The sequence below is a fragment of the Ahaetulla prasina genome, chromosome 12 (assembly GCF_028640845.1).
Source record: "Ahaetulla prasina isolate Xishuangbanna chromosome 12, ASM2864084v1, whole genome shotgun sequence".
Taxonomy (NCBI): Eukaryota; Metazoa; Chordata; class Lepidosauria; order Squamata; family Colubridae; genus Ahaetulla; species Ahaetulla prasina.
The window spans coordinates 4,378,414-4,395,638 of NC_080550.1; the positions used below are offsets into that span (position 1 = coordinate 4,378,414).

The 17,225-nt window shown below is 44.1% G+C and overlaps 3 protein-coding genes across 4 annotated transcripts in view; 1 reads left to right on the forward strand and 2 right to left on the reverse strand.

Annotated features, from left to right (window-relative positions):
• LOC131184232 (arylamine N-acetyltransferase, pineal gland isozyme NAT-3-like) overlaps positions 1–9,201 on the reverse strand; it is a 38,516-nt gene extending 29,315 nt beyond the window's left edge. The window contains exons 1-2 of the mRNA XM_058155317.1: positions 9,065–9,201; positions 6,934–7,071 (exon numbers count right to left, since the gene is read on the reverse strand). Of these exons, the coding sequence (XP_058011300.1) occupies positions 6,934–7,041 (108 nt within the window). The 5' untranslated portion in view covers positions 7,042–7,071; positions 9,065–9,201. The remainder of the gene's footprint in view (positions 1–6,933; positions 7,072–9,064) is intronic.
• The window catches only part of SDR42E1 (short chain dehydrogenase/reductase family 42E, member 1), a 37,388-nt gene continuing 27,863 nt past the window's right edge, over positions 7,701–17,225 (forward strand). The window contains exons 1-2 of one of the 2 annotated variants that reach the window (XM_058155314.1): positions 7,701–7,822; positions 8,939–9,115. The gene's annotated coding sequence lies outside the window, so the exon portion shown is untranslated. Of the gene's footprint in view, positions 7,823–8,938; positions 9,116–9,166; positions 9,254–17,225 lie in introns of those variants that run through there. The other variant, XM_058155316.1, reaches the window with a different exon arrangement.
• Positions 8,960–16,250, reverse strand: HSD17B2 (hydroxysteroid 17-beta dehydrogenase 2). The gene is made up of 3 exons (XM_058155321.1): positions 15,542–16,250; positions 11,141–11,353; positions 8,960–9,250 (listed from the first exon to the last, which is right to left on the reverse strand). Exons 1-3 carry the CDS (start codon positions 15,825–15,827, stop codon positions 9,021–9,023), a joined length of 729 nt encoding a protein of 242 aa, XP_058011304.1. The 5' UTR covers positions 15,828–16,250; the 3' UTR covers positions 8,960–9,020.

Consider the following 17,225-nt stretch of genomic DNA (forward strand, 5'->3'; position numbering starts at 1 on the left):
ATTTAATTGAAAATTATTTTGCGGTAGCTTTTTTCTGTTTTTTTAACCTACCCTACCGCTTACTTTTACTAAAAATTATGGGGCTGATTTCCTTCAATTTCCTTAAACCAGTTAAATATGAGCTAGCAGTGTGCAGCGGCAGCTGAAAAAAACCAACACCATCCAAAGTGGGATTAAAATCAAGATCAAGTTAGGTACTAATACCATTGTATAAAGCCTTAGTAAGACTACACCTAGAATACTGCATCCAGTTAGCATCTCAAAATTGTGAGAACCGGAGGTGTTTCTATGGCCCACTTGTTGTGACCCAGGCCCCAGGAGGTAGTAGGAAACTCAGTCAGTGTAAAAACAAACAAACTTTATTCGAACAGCTGAGAATTACTTTATTTTCAGCACAGTTCAATTAAATTAAAGCAAATTCCTCCCAACACAAATTCCTCAGTCCTATCACCAACCTTGGTCCAATTAGGCAAACTGCCAAAGGGTTTTCTTGGCAAAAGTTCAGAAGACACGGATATGAAACAAATGCAAAAAGATGAAGCTATCAAAGTTGTTTTCCGTCAAAGCCCAAATGCCGTTGCTGGTCCTTTAAGCCTTGTGGGAGGGGCCAATCATCTCTTGGCCCTACTCCTGAGTCATCCTCTTTGCTTGAGCTGCTCTTACCTTCTGGCAGCTCTTCTCATGCATGCATTAGGAGCAGGCTCCTCCTGTTCCTCTGCCTCACTACTGTCCGACTCTGGAGGCTCTGGAGGCTCTGGAGACTGCACATCACTCCCCGATGGCCCTGGCCCCATCTCAGCCTCCGACGCAGAGCTCTCATCTGGCCTTCCCCAGCCTCCAGGACTGGCCCACGCTCTTCCTCAGCCTCATCGCTCTCCAACTCTGTCGCCAGCTCAGCAGGCTGCTGGTGGACCACAACACCACTCTGCTTAAAATCAAACTTGATTCCCCCTTTAACAGGCCCATTTGTCTCTCCCAATCTCTTTTGTGTTGTGTGGTTTAAAGTTGGCTGGCAAAGGGCTGTAGGACTTACTATTACCTCTCAAGAAGCTGAAGATCAAGTTAAAATGTAATGAATATATGTTTATTATGATACGGACCAAGAGAACACTTCTTGTTATGGAGGCCTCTTGGTTTTCTTTTACATCGTCTCATTCCACACAACCTTACAAATATTGGGCATAACCCAATTGAATGGACAATAACCAAAACAGCAGAAGCATTGCACCAACTCTAGCTTTGTAGGCACGCGAAGGCCTCAATCTTTAATCCGGGTTACAATTAGGATTGTGGATATTACAAAGCATTCACATACATTCTCTGAGCAAATTTGGAAAGCTCTTGAAGAGTTGAGTAATATTTATTTACACATACATGATTTGAACAGAGGAAGGACACAAAAGTACATATCACCGCTGACACCTCCTGTCGACATCAGAGGTGGTCCTTGGTGCTCTGTGAGCCTGGTGGCTTTCTTGCAGACGTTTCATTACCCAACTAGATAACAACATCAGTGCTGTTGGTTTGGGCAACATCAGTGCCCTAGTTTGGGCCATGAAAGGACTGTAAGAAAACCACCAAGCTCAGGGAGCACCAAGGAATTCCTCACTTCAAGCCAGAGCTACAAATATTCTCCTTTACTGAGATCCAAGGTGGGCAGTGTCCCAAATACATTGCAAATTCTATATTCACTCTCAAGTTTTTCTCTCTGTCTTTCTCCTCGTCTTCTGTTTCGTTCATTGCTTCTTTTCATAAATGATCCCTTTTGGCTCTTTGCAACTGGCCAGCGACTGGAATTTTGATGAGTCATCTTTGACCAAGCATCCTTGAGTAATTAATGCTGGAATATCACAGCCTGTCAATAATTGTGCTAAAACCCAGTGCTCAGCATGCTAGAATGGGCAACCTTTATTTATTTATTTAGTGGGGAGTGGAAGGAGGGGTTTGTTTTGTGTTTCCCCCCCCCTTTTCCAGCAGCTGGGAGTCACATGTGTCAAGCTAACGATGTTGTGATATCACAAAAGATGCTGAGTTTTCCTTCTTTCCTCCCTCCCTCCCTCCCTCCCCGTTTTCCTTCCTTCCTTTCTCCTTCCCTCCCTCCCTCCCTTCATTTTCCTTCCCTTCTTTCCTCCCTCCCCGTTTTCCTCCCTCCTTCCTCCCTCCCTCCCCTCTGTTTTCCTTCCTTCCTTCCTCCCTCCCCTGTTTTCCTCCCCTTCCTTCCTCTCCTCTGTTTTCTTCCTTCCTTCCTTCCTTCCTTCCTTCCTTCCTCCTTCCCTCCCTCCCTCAATTTTCCTCCCTCCCTCCTCCCCTTCCTTCCTCCCTCCCTCCCCTCTGTTTTCCTCCTCCTCCCTCCCTTTCTTCCAAAGATATATTCAACAGCTTGTCCTGACTCTCTCTCTCTCTCTCTCTCTCAAAAATCTGTAGGAAATCACATCACCAATGTTTAGGCATTTTCACCAGACCTCAGGCACCTGACTTCAGGAGATTCCAGGGGTTGCCATAAATAGATTAATAACTGCAGGAGGAGTCCTTGGGAAGTTGGCCAAGCCCCATATCCTTGCAGAAATCTGATCGGCAGCCTAAAACTTAAAGAGATAACGGCCTGCAGCTCCTTTTCCTGTGCAGGAAACCGTTTTTTACTAGCCACTATTTGCAAAGTAAGCATGTCTATGTCTCTCTTTTTTTTTTCCTTCCCTTTCTTCTCTTTCTTCTTGGCTCTGGACTCTTGGAACTGGCCCAAGTACAGTATAACCTTTGACTATGGCTGCTATTACTGTTAATGACAAACTTTTTATGATCTCTTAGGTTTTTTTTTTCTTTTCGTTTTTGATTTGGCAATTCTATCAAGTAATTTAGGAATCAAGTCAGATGTCAGTTCTTTCTTCTCTTCCACTCAGGTCAAGTTGACACAGGATAGCACCTTAAGCATGAACACGAAGGACAAACTCACCGTTATGTCTTAAAAACACAACAAGGTGATGCAAATTCACCCATGTATGCATAGAATCCATTCACATTCTTCCCCTAAAGTTTTCAGAAGATGATTTCAGGTGAGTACAGGGTTGTTGTTTTTTCTTTTATATACTCCTGAGCAAAATCATGGGTGGAAAATATATATATACATATATATACATACATATATATATACATACATATACATATATATATATATATATATTTGTTTTCTGAGGTTTTCGCGGGTGTTTGTATGTAGGTCTTTGGTTATTCGGGTTTTCTCCCGCGTAAAATTGGAAGTGTCTTGGCGACGTTTCGACGAAGTCTCATTCGTCATCTTCAGGCTTCAGCTTTGTGCTTCTGGGAGCAATGTGTGATCGCAGCTGTTTCTTCCTTTTAACTGCTAGTGGGGTTTGAACTGATTGGGTGGGAGCTTGGCTGTGCTCTGATTGGATGGGGGTTTGTGCTCTGATTGGCTGGGGTGTGTCCTGTTTGGGTGGGGCTTGGTTGTGCTCAGATTAGTCTGAGTTGCAGGGGGATTTGAGCTGGTGAGCTGCACTGCTGCTGTTTGGCTTCGTGAACACGAAACATTGCCAAGGCACTTCCAATTTTACGCGGGAGAAAACCCGAATAACCAAAGACCTACATATATATATATATATATATATATATATATATATATATATATATATATATATATATGTGTGTGTGTGTGTGTGTGTGTGTGTGTGTATGTGTGTGTGTGTGTGTGTGTATGTGTATAGGTATAGGTATAGGTATAGGTATAGGTATAGGTATAGGTATTATGTATGTATGTATGTATGTATGTATATGTTTTCGTAGGTTTTCACGGGTATATGTATACAGGCTTTGGTATGTTCGGGTCTTTTCCCGTGTAAGATTGAAAATATTTAGGCAACCTTTTGATCAGATCTCACTCATCATCTTCAGACTGGAGTTTTTTGGCTTTGTTCTTATGTGAGCAAAGTTTTTTATTAATTTTTTTTAATTAAATTTGTTCACATAAGAACAAAGTCAAAAAACTCCAGCCTGAAGATGATGAGTGAGATCTCATCGAAACGTTGCCTAAATACTATATATATATAGTATACGTACAATAGGTATTGATTGGATGAGGTCAAACAAAAAGATCAGGAAAAAAAATATATAGATATGAATCTTTGGAAAAGGGAAGACTTTTTTTTTCAGCGCTGCGCCAAAACACAAAATACGATTCCAGAAAAAGCTAATCTCCATCTCAAAACAAAGGTGAACCTTAGAAGGCGTTCTCACGAGATGTTCGCTCTTCTAAAGGTAAAACTTCTTTCTTCTGTACCATTTTAAAATCTACGTTTATATTCCTATCTACCTCTACCTCCGCCTATGATTTACTGTTTTCCTAGGTTGCCTAATTAGCTCAACAACTTATCAAATAAAGGGCACGAACCATCGAAAATGTGATGGACTACCGACTTCTTCTTCTTCTTCTTCTTTGAAGGGTGCGGGGACTTCTTGCTCAATTTACGACCTGCTTTTTTCGCTCTGCCATTCGGAGAGCGTAAGGCATGTGAGGGTTACAGAGTATTTTGCTCATGAAAAAGTCATAAAACCAGAGAGGAAAATAACAGAACATGAGAAGGAGGATGTAGCTATTCTTGCCTGGAGTGTATAAACCTTTTGGTTGCTCGGCCAGTAAAGCATGCAGAACATCAGTGAAGATGGGCGAGAGATCTGATGAGGAAATTGAAACCATCTGACTGAGGAGCATCCTCAGGTTATGGATGTAATCCTCACCATAATCTTTCTTCACGTCTGGAGCGAGGCTGTCCAGAATGATTTGTTCTTTCTTTCTCCAATCTTCAGGATTCCCCCCGATTGCTAGAAAACCAACAAATTCATATATATTTTTTTTTGGGGGGGGGGAATGTCTAGCCCAGTGATGGCTAACCTTTTTGCCAACATGTGCCAAAAGCAGGGGTCGTGTGGAGTGGGGGTGTCATGCGCATGCGTGCCCACACCCATATTTTAATGCACCCTGTCCCCCCATGCATGTGTGCATGAACCCCCTGTGCTCCCCCTGCTTTTGGCACATGATGGCATGGTGGGCCAGCTAGGCCTGTTTTTCACCCTCCCCAGGCTCCAGAGCCTTTCTAGGAATCTGGGGAGGGCGAAAACGGCTTTCCCCACTCCCTGGAGGCCCTTTGGAGGCTGGAAACAGCTTGTTTCCTGACTTCCAGTGGGCCCAGATGGCCCGAAAATCAGCTGGCCGGTGCATGCATGCGCACTGGAGCTAAGCTAAGGCAATGCTCGTGTGCCCACAGATATGGCTCCGCGTGCCACTCGCCATCACGGGTCTAGCCTCTTTGGTTTCTCCTCAGAAGTTATTCCTACAAGAGACTCCAATGGAGAGTTAAGACTGCAAAAAGAACAATTGCATTCTAGGCGGCCTTCCAGAGAAGACCCATTCTGACCTAGGCTCCTTAACAAGCAGGAGGCAGGAATTGGTCCTGGCAAAACCTCTTTTATTTACACAACTGTGAATTACGTTCATTCACAATCAGCAAGGCTTGCCCAAACAGTTTTTCAAAGGAATATTTCTCAACACAGACCTTATCTCGTTTGGCAAGCTGCCACATAAATTGTTTCCAACCGCAGTACAAGGCCAAACTTGGAACAGAGTCTCTCAGAGTCAGGGAATGAACGAATTGTTTCCTGCAAAAGCTCCTCTTTTGTTTCATAAGGGAGGGGCCAATCACCTCCAAGGTATGGCTTTACTCCCGAGTCGACCCTGCTTTCTGAGTTGTACGTCTTCTGACAGTTCTGCGCATGCATACACTGGGAATGGGATCCAGCTGTTCCTCTGCCTCACTGCTGTCTATCTCCCACTCTGCCTCTGATGCAGAGCCCTCATCCGAGCTTTCCCCAGCCGCCAGTACTGGCCCAAGTTCCTCCCCAACCTCCTCACTGTCTGACTCTGCTGCCAGCTCCACTGGCCGCTGGTGGGCCACAACAAGACCGGTACATTGCACAGGTCAGAAGGAGGGCTGGGAAAATATCTAGAGACCCCTGACATCCTGGATATAAACTGTTTCAATTTCTCCCCTGGGGACGGCACTATAGGGCATCACATGCCAAACCCACTAGACACAAAGACCATTTTTGCAGTCAGGCCATATTTACCGATATAGTATGGCTGTAGTATCTTCCTTATTGTCTTTTTACTACCCTCTCTTATTGATATGATTATGATTATGGTTATGATTATTCTGTGGCTTTGCATGTATGCTGAGAGCTTCTGCACCAAAGACAAAAATTCCTTGTGTGTCTAACCACACTTGGGCAAATAAAGTTTTCTAATTCTAATTCTAAATCCAATCAGGATAAATAGAGAGGAAGAGATGGCAGAAGGGCCTACTCCATTCAGGCTTCTCCCATAGGTTGGCGTGGGATATATGGGAGAAGAAGAAGCATTCTGGGGATCAAATTAAAAGCCCCTAAACCATCTTACCATGCAAGCACTGGCTCACCTACATGATGTCAAAATTAGACAGACAGCCTCTCTATAAAAGTACTTTCTAGGAAATTCATCAGAGAAAGGCCCCAGAAGTGATATTTATGAATCTGAAAAAAGTGGCTGGTAGACCTGAATTATGAAAGAATAAATAATCCAGGTCTTCCCTTGGGAAAAGTCAGTTTGCAAACGCTTAGAAAAAATGTGCTTTGCATCTTAGGGTTGAGACAAACTGAATCTCAGATCTTAAGATGCAAAACCAGGTGCTAGATGACTGGCAGCCAATTTCTGATGTTGGGTTGAGAACCTTGATTCCTCTGGAGGCATCTTTTCTCATGAGTTGGGAGGAAGATGGAGTGAAATCTCATGATCTATGTGTTTTGAAGCCTGATGGATGGAGAACTTTCATGTTTGGAAGCCTGATGGATGGAGAACTTTCATGTTTGGAAGCTTGATGGGGAACTTACATGTTTTGAAGCCTGATGGGTGAAAAATGGCAACTTTGATGCCCCACTTGGACAGCTCCTGCCGCATAACACCAGAAAACATGGAGAGGGCTGCCTTGGAGGCACCATAGGCAGAAAACAGTGGCATTGGGATTCCTCCTGTGAGACAAATCAAAACATTTATGGAGAACTAAAAGTTTCAGGAAAAGCTAAACAGTAAGCCGATGTTAAATACAAGATTCTTAGCAGCAAACAAGTTAAAGGTCTAAGTTCTTGCTGGCTAAATATAGTTCTGATATGCTTGTCTTCTTTTTTCCTCTCTTCCTCCTTTTTCTTCAAGGATATTGGGAAAAAAATATTGCCAGGTTTAAGTACCCCACACCTTCAAGAAATTAGTCAGTTATTCGGTGTCTAATATTTATCCTCTTATAATTCTGATGGTTTGCAATAGTCCATTATTGTTGTTCTGCCTTCAGGTGGTTTGGAAAAATAGCATGACGCCCATCTTCTTTGTGGCAGCCCCACAAATACTGGAAGCCTGCTATCATGTCGCCCCTAGTCCTTCTTTTCACTAGACTAGATATACCCAATCCCTTCAACTGTTCCTCATATGTTTTAGCCTCCAGTCTCCTAATCATGTTTGTTGCCCTTCTCTGCACTCTTTCCAGAGTCTCAACATCTTTTTTTTTTTACATTGTGGCAACCAAAACCAGTTGCAGTATTCCAAATGTGGTCTTACTAAGGCTTTGTAAAGCACTACTAGTACTTCACGTGATCTTGATTCTATCCTTCTGTTAAGGCAACCTAGGATTATGTTGGCTTTTTTGGCTACTGCTGCACACTTCTGGCTGAAATTTTGATGATTGTCCACTAAGACTCCAAGATATCACAGATACTGTTATTGAATAAGGTTGGTTGGTTTGTTTATTTTTTTATTTGTCAATGCGTACAAGGGAACAAGTAACAGTATAAACATAGACATGGACACATGAACATTTTTTGGCACAAATAAAAGAATATAAATAGGCAAAACATAGCCATAAAGACATAGAATGATTACATATAAATGGGGGCAGTAGGACAGTGATGGTAGGCATACTGGTGCGCTTATGCACTCCCCCTTAGGGACCTCTTAAGAAACATGAAAGGTCTACGGTAGACAGTTTATGGTAAAAGGTGTGGGGATTAGTGAGACTAACAACAGGATCAGGTAGAGTGTTCCAGACATTTACTATTCTATTGGAGAAGTCATATTTCCTACAATCAAGATTCTCCCTCCCTCCCTCCTTCCCTCCCTCCCTCTCTCTCTCTCTCTCTCTCCCTCCCTCCCTCTCTCTCTTTCTTTTATAAAAAAACAAGTTTGCTATCCCAACTGTCTGGAACTCTGGATTTAAAAAAAAAAAATCACAATTCCTTAGTCACCAGACAAAAGAGCCTTAAGCAATTCATGTTCCTGCTGTAAGAAATACTTTTCACAGTACAGGGAATGAGAATATGACATCATATTTCATTGCATTATCCAGTCTTTTGTTTGGGACTTTCTGAAGATAGGATTTAATAGACAAGGAGAAAAAAAAAAGCTCTCATTTTAATTGACAGATTTGATCCGAAGGCTACATTGTGTTTATTAGAATCCAAAGGGAAATCATACGTGATGTTAACGCCAATAAAATAAAAATTCTGTACATTCTTTTCGTGAATAAGTAAATAACTATAACTATGCACGCCTTTCTTTAGTGCATGTTTTATTTTTTGCCTTAGGCAAACTCCATTGTAATACTCAGAGAAGTACAAATTTCGAAAAATAAGGGAGCCGTTGGTTTGCATAGTAGCAACACACACACACACACACAAACCAGTCCACATTTTCCCTGTATTTTTGGCCTTGGCATGGCTATAAATACTTCGAGCTTAGAAATGTGATAGTGCCCTATCCCTAACCTGCCAAACTAAATCTTCTTGAACATTAGATCGCTCAATTGTTTAGCATTGACATATCTGCTTTTCCCTGCCGCCTGATCGTTAGGTTGGTGATTCATTTGGAAGCCTTCCACACAGCAGCTCGAACTTTCGGAAAAGTGGGAGCGGAATCCAACCCAGGTGACGGTCTATAAATTTACAACTTTTGCTGGAAAACACGAGCATAACTTACCTGCTAGGCTCGAGATGTTAATAATCCTTCCCTTGGATTTCCTAAGCAGTGGTAAGAACATTTTGGATATTTCAACAGGGCCAAAGAAATTTACATCCATGCACTGCTTGTAAGAACTCAAGGGGAGCAGCTCTCCGTCACCTAGGAAGCCCAAGATTCCTGCATTGTTGATAACAGCCCAAAGTTCTGGTAAGAAGAAAGGAAAAGCCAACAAGTGAATTAATGAATTCCCGTGTCAGGAAGGAAGCAATCCCAGAGCCTTGCCTTGCCTTGCCTTGCCTTCCTTCCTTGTCTGTTTTTCCTTCCTTTCTTCCTTCCCTCTGTCCCTTCTTCCCTGTTTTCCCTTCCTTCCCTCCTTTTTCCCTTTCTCCTTTTCTTCCTTCCTTCCCTGCTCCCTCCTTTTTTCCTTCCTTCTTTCCCTCCATCCTGCCTTCCCTCTCTGTTTTTCCTTCCTTCCTTCCTTCCTTCCTTCCTTCCTTCCTTCCTTCCTTCCTTCCTTCCTTCCCTGTTTTTCCTTCCTTTATGCCTTCCCTCCGTCCCATCCTCCCTGTTTTTCCTTCCTTCCTTCCTTCCTTCCTTCCTTCCTTCCTTCCTTCCTTCCTTCCTTCCTTCCTTTCTTTCTTCCTTCCCTCCCTCCATTTTTCCTTCCTCCTTTTCTTCCTTCCTTCCTTCCCTCCCTCCTTCCCTCCTTGTTTTGCCTTCCTCCCTCTCCCTGTTTTTCTTCCTTCCTGTCCCTCCTCCCTCCCCTTTTTTCCTTCCTTCCTTCCTTCCTTCCCTCCCCCCCCCCCCTCTCCCCTCCATTACCTCCCCTCCCCTCCCTCCCTCCCTTCTTCATTTCCTTCTTCCCTTCCTTCCTTGCTTGGCATACATATCTTACCAAACTTTTCTCTTTTGCCTACTTTTTAAAGCAAATGAACAAAATCAGACATCTCAGGATTCCCGAGAAGTAGGCACTTTAGATTTTCCAATAGCCAAATGAATTGTTTGTCGATTAAAGGCAAATGTAATGTTATAAAGTACTCATCTTAAATATTGTTAATAAGCAATAACCCTCCAGAAAATAAAAGGTTACAAACAGATATAACTCAGAGACTTGTAAACAACAGAGCCTTTCTGAGATGGAAGAAAAGGGTGGGGGGAGACCATAAATGAGATCTTTACCCCCAAAACCTCATGCCTGACAAGTAGGGTTGATTGCATTTCAGATATTAGATAAGACAATTGATTTTTTTTTTTAAATAGCAGCATTTGGATGTCACAGTGCTGAGATCTGACAATATTTGATGGATAACCGTGTATGGCTTTTCAAGGCTTTTCATTATTTAGACTGCAGATATTGGGCAGCAGTCAGCAGCGGGCAATCGTCCAGCATGTAGCCACCGCCGTTGAGTTGGCCACGTGCAACTGCGTTAAGGTAGATCTTTTATCTCAATTCCGTTCATTCCATCGGTTGCTCAAAGGAGGTAAACATTGATGTCAGCCGCTGATTTTGAAAGATGATTAGGCTGCTCAGGCCTAGAAAATATGTATGTGTGTGTGTGTGTGTATATATATATATATTTGTTTTCTGAGGTTTTCGCGGGTGTTTGTATGTAGGTCTTTGTATATATATATATATATAGGTCTTTGGTTATTCGGGTTTTCTTCCGCGTAAAATTGGAAGTGTCTTGGCGACGTTTTGACGAAGTCTCATTCGTCATCTTCAGGCTTCAGCTTCGTGCTTCTGGGGGCAATGTTTCACATTGCTCCCAGAAGCAATGTGAAACATGTGAAACATGAAAAATGTGAAACATGAAAAAAGGAAGAAACAGCTGCAATCACACATTGCTCCTAGAGGCACGAAGCTGAAGCCTGAAGATGACGAATGAGACTTCGTTGAAACGTTGCCAAGACACTTCTAATTTTATGTGGGATAAAACCCGAATAACCAAAGACCTACATACAAACACCCGCGAAAACCTCAGTACATATATATATATATAGTGTGTGTGTGTGTGTGTGTTTGTGTGTGTGTGTGTGTGACATCGGCAAGAACGAGGATCAGAGAGGGCAGGAGAAATGCAAACAAACCCATACCTTCGTTTTGCAACTTCCGTCTTGTTTCGAGATAAGCCTCCTTGATTTGCGCAGAACTGGTGATATCCAGCTGCAGGATAGAAAGCCTTTCGGAGCAGGTCTCTTTCAGCTTTTTGGCACCGGGCCCTGCTGCATTTAAGACGCCGGCAAAGACAGTAAACCCTAAACGGTCAAGGTACTTGGCGAGCTCATGGCCGATTCCACTGTCGGTTCCTATCAAAGAAGCCATTAAAAATATAAGTATATGTGCATGAATGTATGTGTGTGTGTGTGTATAACCCAGGGGTGAAATGCAGCAGGTTCTGGAGAACCGGTAGCAGAAATTTTGAGCAGTTCAGTGAACTGGCAAATACCACCTCTGGGTGGCCCCAGAGTGGGGTGGGAATGGAGCTTTTGCAATATCCTTCCCCCAGGAGTGGGGAGGGAATGAGTATTTTGCAATATCCTTCCCCTGGAGTGGGGTGGGAATGGAGATTTTGCAGTATCCTTCCCCCAGGAGTGGGGAGGGAATGGAGATTTTGCAGTATCCTTCCCCTGGAGTGGGGTGAGAATGGAGATTTTGCAGTATCCTTCCCCTGGAGTGGGGTGAGAATGGAGATTTTGCAGTATCCTTCCTCCAAGAGTGGGAAGGGAATGCTGATTTTGCAATATCCTTCCCCCAGGAGTGGGGAGGGAATGGAGATTTTGCAATATCCTTCCTCCAAGAGTGGGAAGGGAATGATTATTTTGCAGTATCCTTCCCCCAGGAGTGGGGAGGGAATGGAGATTTTGCAATATCCTTCCCCTGCCACGCCCACCAAGCCACGCCCACAGAACTGGTAGTAAAAATGTTTGGATTTCTCCACTGGTATAACGTCCTTGGTACCAGCCCAATGCCTTAATCACTACATCTGTAGTGTTGAAATAAGTCCCCTACACTGTCTAATTCTACCTGATTTATTTATTTTTTACTCGGGGTGATACTGACACAACAGCATATTTTGCAGCTCACAGTTGAATTTGAGGTCCTTGGTGCTCTCTGAGCTTGGCTGTTTTCTTGCAGGCATTTCATTACCAAACTAGGTAACATCTTCACTGCTCTCTGAGCTTGGTTGTTTGGTTGTAGGCACGTCATTACCAAACCAGGCACTGAGGGTATTACCTAGTTTGGTAATGAGATGCCTGCAACCAAACCAACCAAGTTTCAGAGAAGGGCTCCCCAAAAAGCATCTCCCAAGGATGGGAACCTAACTGCCACTTGAAAGGCTCTAAGGCAGCATTGGGGGTCAAATGACAATTTGCCAGGGGTCGCCTAAGACCATCGGAAATATGGGAAATATATTTGCGAGTCGAAGAATCACGCTCCAATGGTTGACTCCACAAGCCAGCTGCAGGCTCTTCAAATTGCTAGCCGAATTCGGCTTCAGGCGCGATGAATTAAAAAAGAGAGAAATCTTTGCTCTGATGTCTCCCTCTCAAGCCAGCTGCAATCACTCCCAATTACTAACCTAATATGGCTTCAGGCGCGATAAACTTAATAGGGGAGGAGTCTCTGCTTTAATGCCTCCGTCCTCAAGGCAATCACAAGCAGTTCAGATCGCTAGCCAATGCGGCTTCAGGCGCGATAAATTCAAAACGAAAATAATTTTACGGTTGGGGTCGCCACATCATGGGGAATTGTATTAAAGGGGTCGCCACATCGTGGGGAATTGTATTAAAGGGGTCACAGCACTATAAAGGTTGAGAACCACTGCTCTAGGGAGAAGAGTCCACCCCATATCTGAGTCCGAGGTTAGACTTAGGATTGAGATCTCTTACCACCATATAGCCAAATCTGTCTCTGTGAAACTTAACCCAGCCTGTGTCAATCAACCTAAAGAAGAGGGCGAGTCATCGTTTTTGACCAGAACAGCTTCCAAAGTGTGGTTTGCTTCCCTTTGTTGGGAATAACAATGGGAATGGGAATAACAATGGGAATGGCTTTGCTGGCTGAGGAACTCTGGGAGTTGAAGTCCACAAGCCTTAAAGTTGCCAAGGTTGGAGTCCCCTGTGCTAATGTGTCTTTCACTCAAATTCCACCATCTACACAAAGGGCCAAACCAGAAGTCAGAAAGGATTATGCACTTTTTGCTTGGCTCATGATTTTAAAGAGATGACAAATGGGCCAATGGCAGAAGAAGAACCTGAGAGCATCAGAAATAAATTAAAGGATAAGGGAGCGGAGGAGAACTTCTGGCCGTGACTGGTATTTATTTGGCTGTGAGGTATGTGACCAGGAGTCCTTGTTATGAGAATGGAAATGGCACAGGTCTGCCTCAATGCCCTTTTGCAAAAATTTCAAGTGACACATGAAATGACTGAGGTTTCTTCCAGGAATGAGGACCATTTCTTTTTTAAAATGTGAACATGAGAACTTTTGGTAGGGTCAATCTAGTTGTTCTCCAACACTCATCATGCAAACAGCCATGTTTTTTTTTCCATTTCCAGTGGCTAATAGACAATATGGGAGAGAGAGAGAGGGAGGGAGGGAGAGGGAGAAAGAGAAGGAGGCAGGGAGTAAGAGAGGGAGGGAGAAAGAGAGAGAGGGAGGGATGAGAAAGAGAGAGAGGGAGGGAGAAAGAGAGAGAGGGACAGAGAAAGTGAGGGAGGGAGAAAGAGAGAGGAAGGGAGAAAGAAAAAGGAAGAGAGAAAGAGAAGGAGGGAGGGAGGGAGAAAGAGAGGGAGAGGAGGAGAAAGAGGGAGAGGGAGAAAGAGAAGGAGGGAGGGAGAATGAGAGAGAAAGGGAGGGAGAAAGAGGGAGGGAGAGAGAATGAGAGAGAGAGATAGAGAGATAGAGAGGTACATCTAATCTTTCAGCACAGCACCAAAAGAAAAGAAAATGGAGCACAAAAGTACCAAAGCAAGGTTGATCAATTTTCTAAGATCTTAGTTTTTCTGTTACTCTGTCTCTCGTTGTCATTTTGGGTTGTGTGTGTGTGTGAGAGAGAGAGAGAGAGAGAAAATCGGAGAGACAGGGAGAGAAAGAAAAAGAGAAAGAAAGACACAGAGAAATCGTGAGAGTGAGCAAGAGAGAGATAAGGACAAAGTGGGAGAGACAGATTGAGAGGAGAGAGTGAGAGCAAAACAGGGATATATATATATATATATAGAGAGAGAGAGAGAGAGAAAGAAGAGAGAGGAAGGGAGGGAGGAGAGAGGAAAAAGGAAAAGACTGAGAGGAGAGCAAGCAAGAGCGAAACAAGGATAGAGAGAGAGAAAAAAAAAGAAGAGAGAGGGAGGAGAGAGAGGGAGGGAGGAGCGAGAAAAAGGAAAAGACAGATTGAGAGGAGAGAAACAAAAGGAGATATATCGAGAGAGAGAAAAAGAGGGAGGGAAGGTAAGAGAGAGAGAAAGAAAGAGATAGTTTGAGAGGAGAGAGAGAGAAAAAAACAGAAAGAAAGATATTGAGAGAGAAAGATTTACTATTATTTTCAGAGTCCATTGAAAAATTTTTTTCCCTTGCTCCAGCCCGCCTGTGACATGCTCTTCTTGGCAAGGTGCTGTACCAGCAATTAAGCGATTTGTGCCAAGTTGCTATCCAACACCCGCTGCCACACATTCCTGGACTTGGTCTGTCGCCATTCATCACCGACAGTTTAAAGCCACCTGTCAGAGGCGAAGAGCTGCGCTAAGTTATTCTTTCCAAAAAAAAAAAGAGGATTAGGAAAAGGCTGCCCTTTCCCTTTTTTCCCTGGGAAGAAAAGGGAGGAAGAGGCCAGGAGACAGGCTCAGAAGATCCTTAAATTATTTCACAGTTTACAATCAATAAAGGAGAAGATTTGTAGCTCAGGGTTGAAATGAGATCCTCGCTGAGCTTGGTGGTTTCCTGGCAGACGTTTCATGACCCAACTAGGAAACATTGTCAGTGCTAGAAGGGAGGGGATTTGCAGAGAGGATGAGGATGAGGATGGTGAGGTCCTCGGTGCTCGCTGAGCTTGGTGGTTTCCTGGCAGACGTTTCATGACCCAACTAGGGAACATCATCAGTGCTGGTTCATCATCCTCTAGCACTGATGACGTGACCTAGTTGACTAATGAAACATCTGCAAGGAATCAGCCAAGCTCAGCGGGCACCAAGGACAACCTCACCGTTTACAACTCCTGCATCCGAAAGCATCCTTACTCCAAAACCCATCCCAACCTTCACAGTATCCTCAAAGTATTTCAATCTGAGGAGGGGAAAAAAAATTATATATCTCCTTATTTCTACATCAGGCAAAACAGATCAACCCGCCTTCGTGAAAGAAAAGACCTTAGCTAAGGAAACCTCAAAGCCCTCTAGGCAAAGCTCTTTTAGAGAAGACCACGCCAATTCCAACTGGGCCATTCCGCTAAAGAGAGGTGGAGCGGGTATCCCATCCTTAAGACATTCCATCTCCCTTACCTGTGATCAGCACCGCTTTATGGCCGACGGGCAGCATGGCTTGCGCAGGGGTGTACAACCAAAACATGAGGCACGCCAGGGAGAAGAGAGCCAAGCCCAGGGAATTTCTCAAAGTGGTGAAGCAGAGGACCTCCAGGATCAAAAGCAACAGGAGACCCCAGCGGAAAGGAGGAGCTTTCTCCACTCGGTTCTTCCTCGCTCGGTAAAAAATCGTGCCCCCGTAGAGGACCGTGGCTCCCATGTAGAAGAGGAGAGAATGATCCAGTTCAGCCTGGTGCAGAAACATGACTCAGACGGGCACTGAAAAGAAAAGAAAAAAAGAAAGAAAAAAGACAAAGATCCTTGGTATTAGAAAAAACCACAACAAATTAAAAAGAAAAGTTCCTAGGATGATGATTCACAGCCCAGGCAAAGGTGTCTGATGTCTCCAAGCAGGAAAGAAGCATCTAGAGAAGGACTTGAGAGGCAGTGAGACAGCAAACCTCGAAGAGGAATGGGTTTTTATCTGTACTGGCCGGCTTGCCACGTCAGGGTGGTAGTAGCGGAACTTCGAATATTTGCCTTCATTTTAAGTTGTTATTTCCCCCCCCCCTCTTTTTATTGCAGGAGGGCTCCACCTTCAGAAGGATACTCACACACACACACACACACACACACACACACACACACACACGGAAGTAGAGAGAGTGAGAGAAAGTCAACAAACAAGCTTTGGATAATGTTTGACAGAACCAAGACCCAGCAAGCAGTAAGTTTTGTCCTAAGGGAAGTTAGAAAGAGTGACATAATTGACAGGTTTGCAGCCGAGGCACTTCAGGGAAAATCGTGTGTGTGTGTGTGTGTGTGTGTGTGTGTGTGTGTGTGTGGTGTGTGCGTGCGTGTGCCACCGCACTGGAGCTGACCTGTTCCCTTTGATGTGCAGCCTTCCAACTGCGTGCGGATTTAATGAGGACACACGCTTCCCGTTGCTAGCTGGAACTGAGGAGGAACTTAATTAGCACAAACGATCACACTCCAAAGCGCAACTTCATTGGAAGGGCAATACCACAAACCTTCCACTTTGATGGGGGGGAGTGCGAGTGGTGCAAGACATCTTTGTAAAGTTGCCTAGACTATGGAGAAGGTGCAGAATTGTTGCTGTTGTTGCGGTTGTTGTTTCGTCGTCTCCCCCCCCCCCAACTGAGGCACACAATGTGACTTCTGTCCACAACTGCCCCAATCTTACATTTTTCCTAATCCAAAGACCAGATAAGTTTGGGTGGAGGCTTCAGAGCAGAACAAGGTGGGGCAGAGAGGATTTCATAGGGGTGGTTTAAATGGAGAGACCAGCGCTCGGATCTTAGTGAGAAACGAACACCCAGCATACACCAAGCCTCTGTTAACCCACAACAGCTTCCTTGGAGTCAGTTTGCTTAAGAGTTACTCCTACAAGTAGTTCTTTACTCACGGTTTCTCCCCCCACTGCAAATTGCGCTGAGAAAAGCAGATGCCAGAATCCAATCAGAACTTGCAGGAACAGTGAAGTCGATTGAAGTCCCTCAAAGCTGCTCTTTTAATTCCTGACCGGCCTTCCTTTTTATATTGGCTCTGCTTTCCATTGGCCCTTAGATGTTAGGTTGCATGGCGGGTCCTTATCTTTGGTAGATGTCACTCCAAGTCTTTCCTGGATGGATTGCTTCCTGGT

Bases quoted from the DNA above. Each gene is read 5' to 3' on its own strand.
- HSD17B2 (XM_058155321.1), bottom strand. From the start codon at position 15,827: ATGTTTCTGCACCAGGCTGAACTGGATCATTCTCTCCTCTTCTACATG. The intron at 11,354-15,541 runs GTAAGGGAGATG...CTTCTTTGATAG, and splicing joins TAAAGCGGTGCTGATCACAG to GAACCGACAGTGGAATCGGC. The intron at 9,251-11,140 runs GTATGGGTTTGT...TCTTCTTACCAG, and splicing joins ACGGAAGTTGCAAAACGAAG to AACTTTGGGCTGTTATCAAC.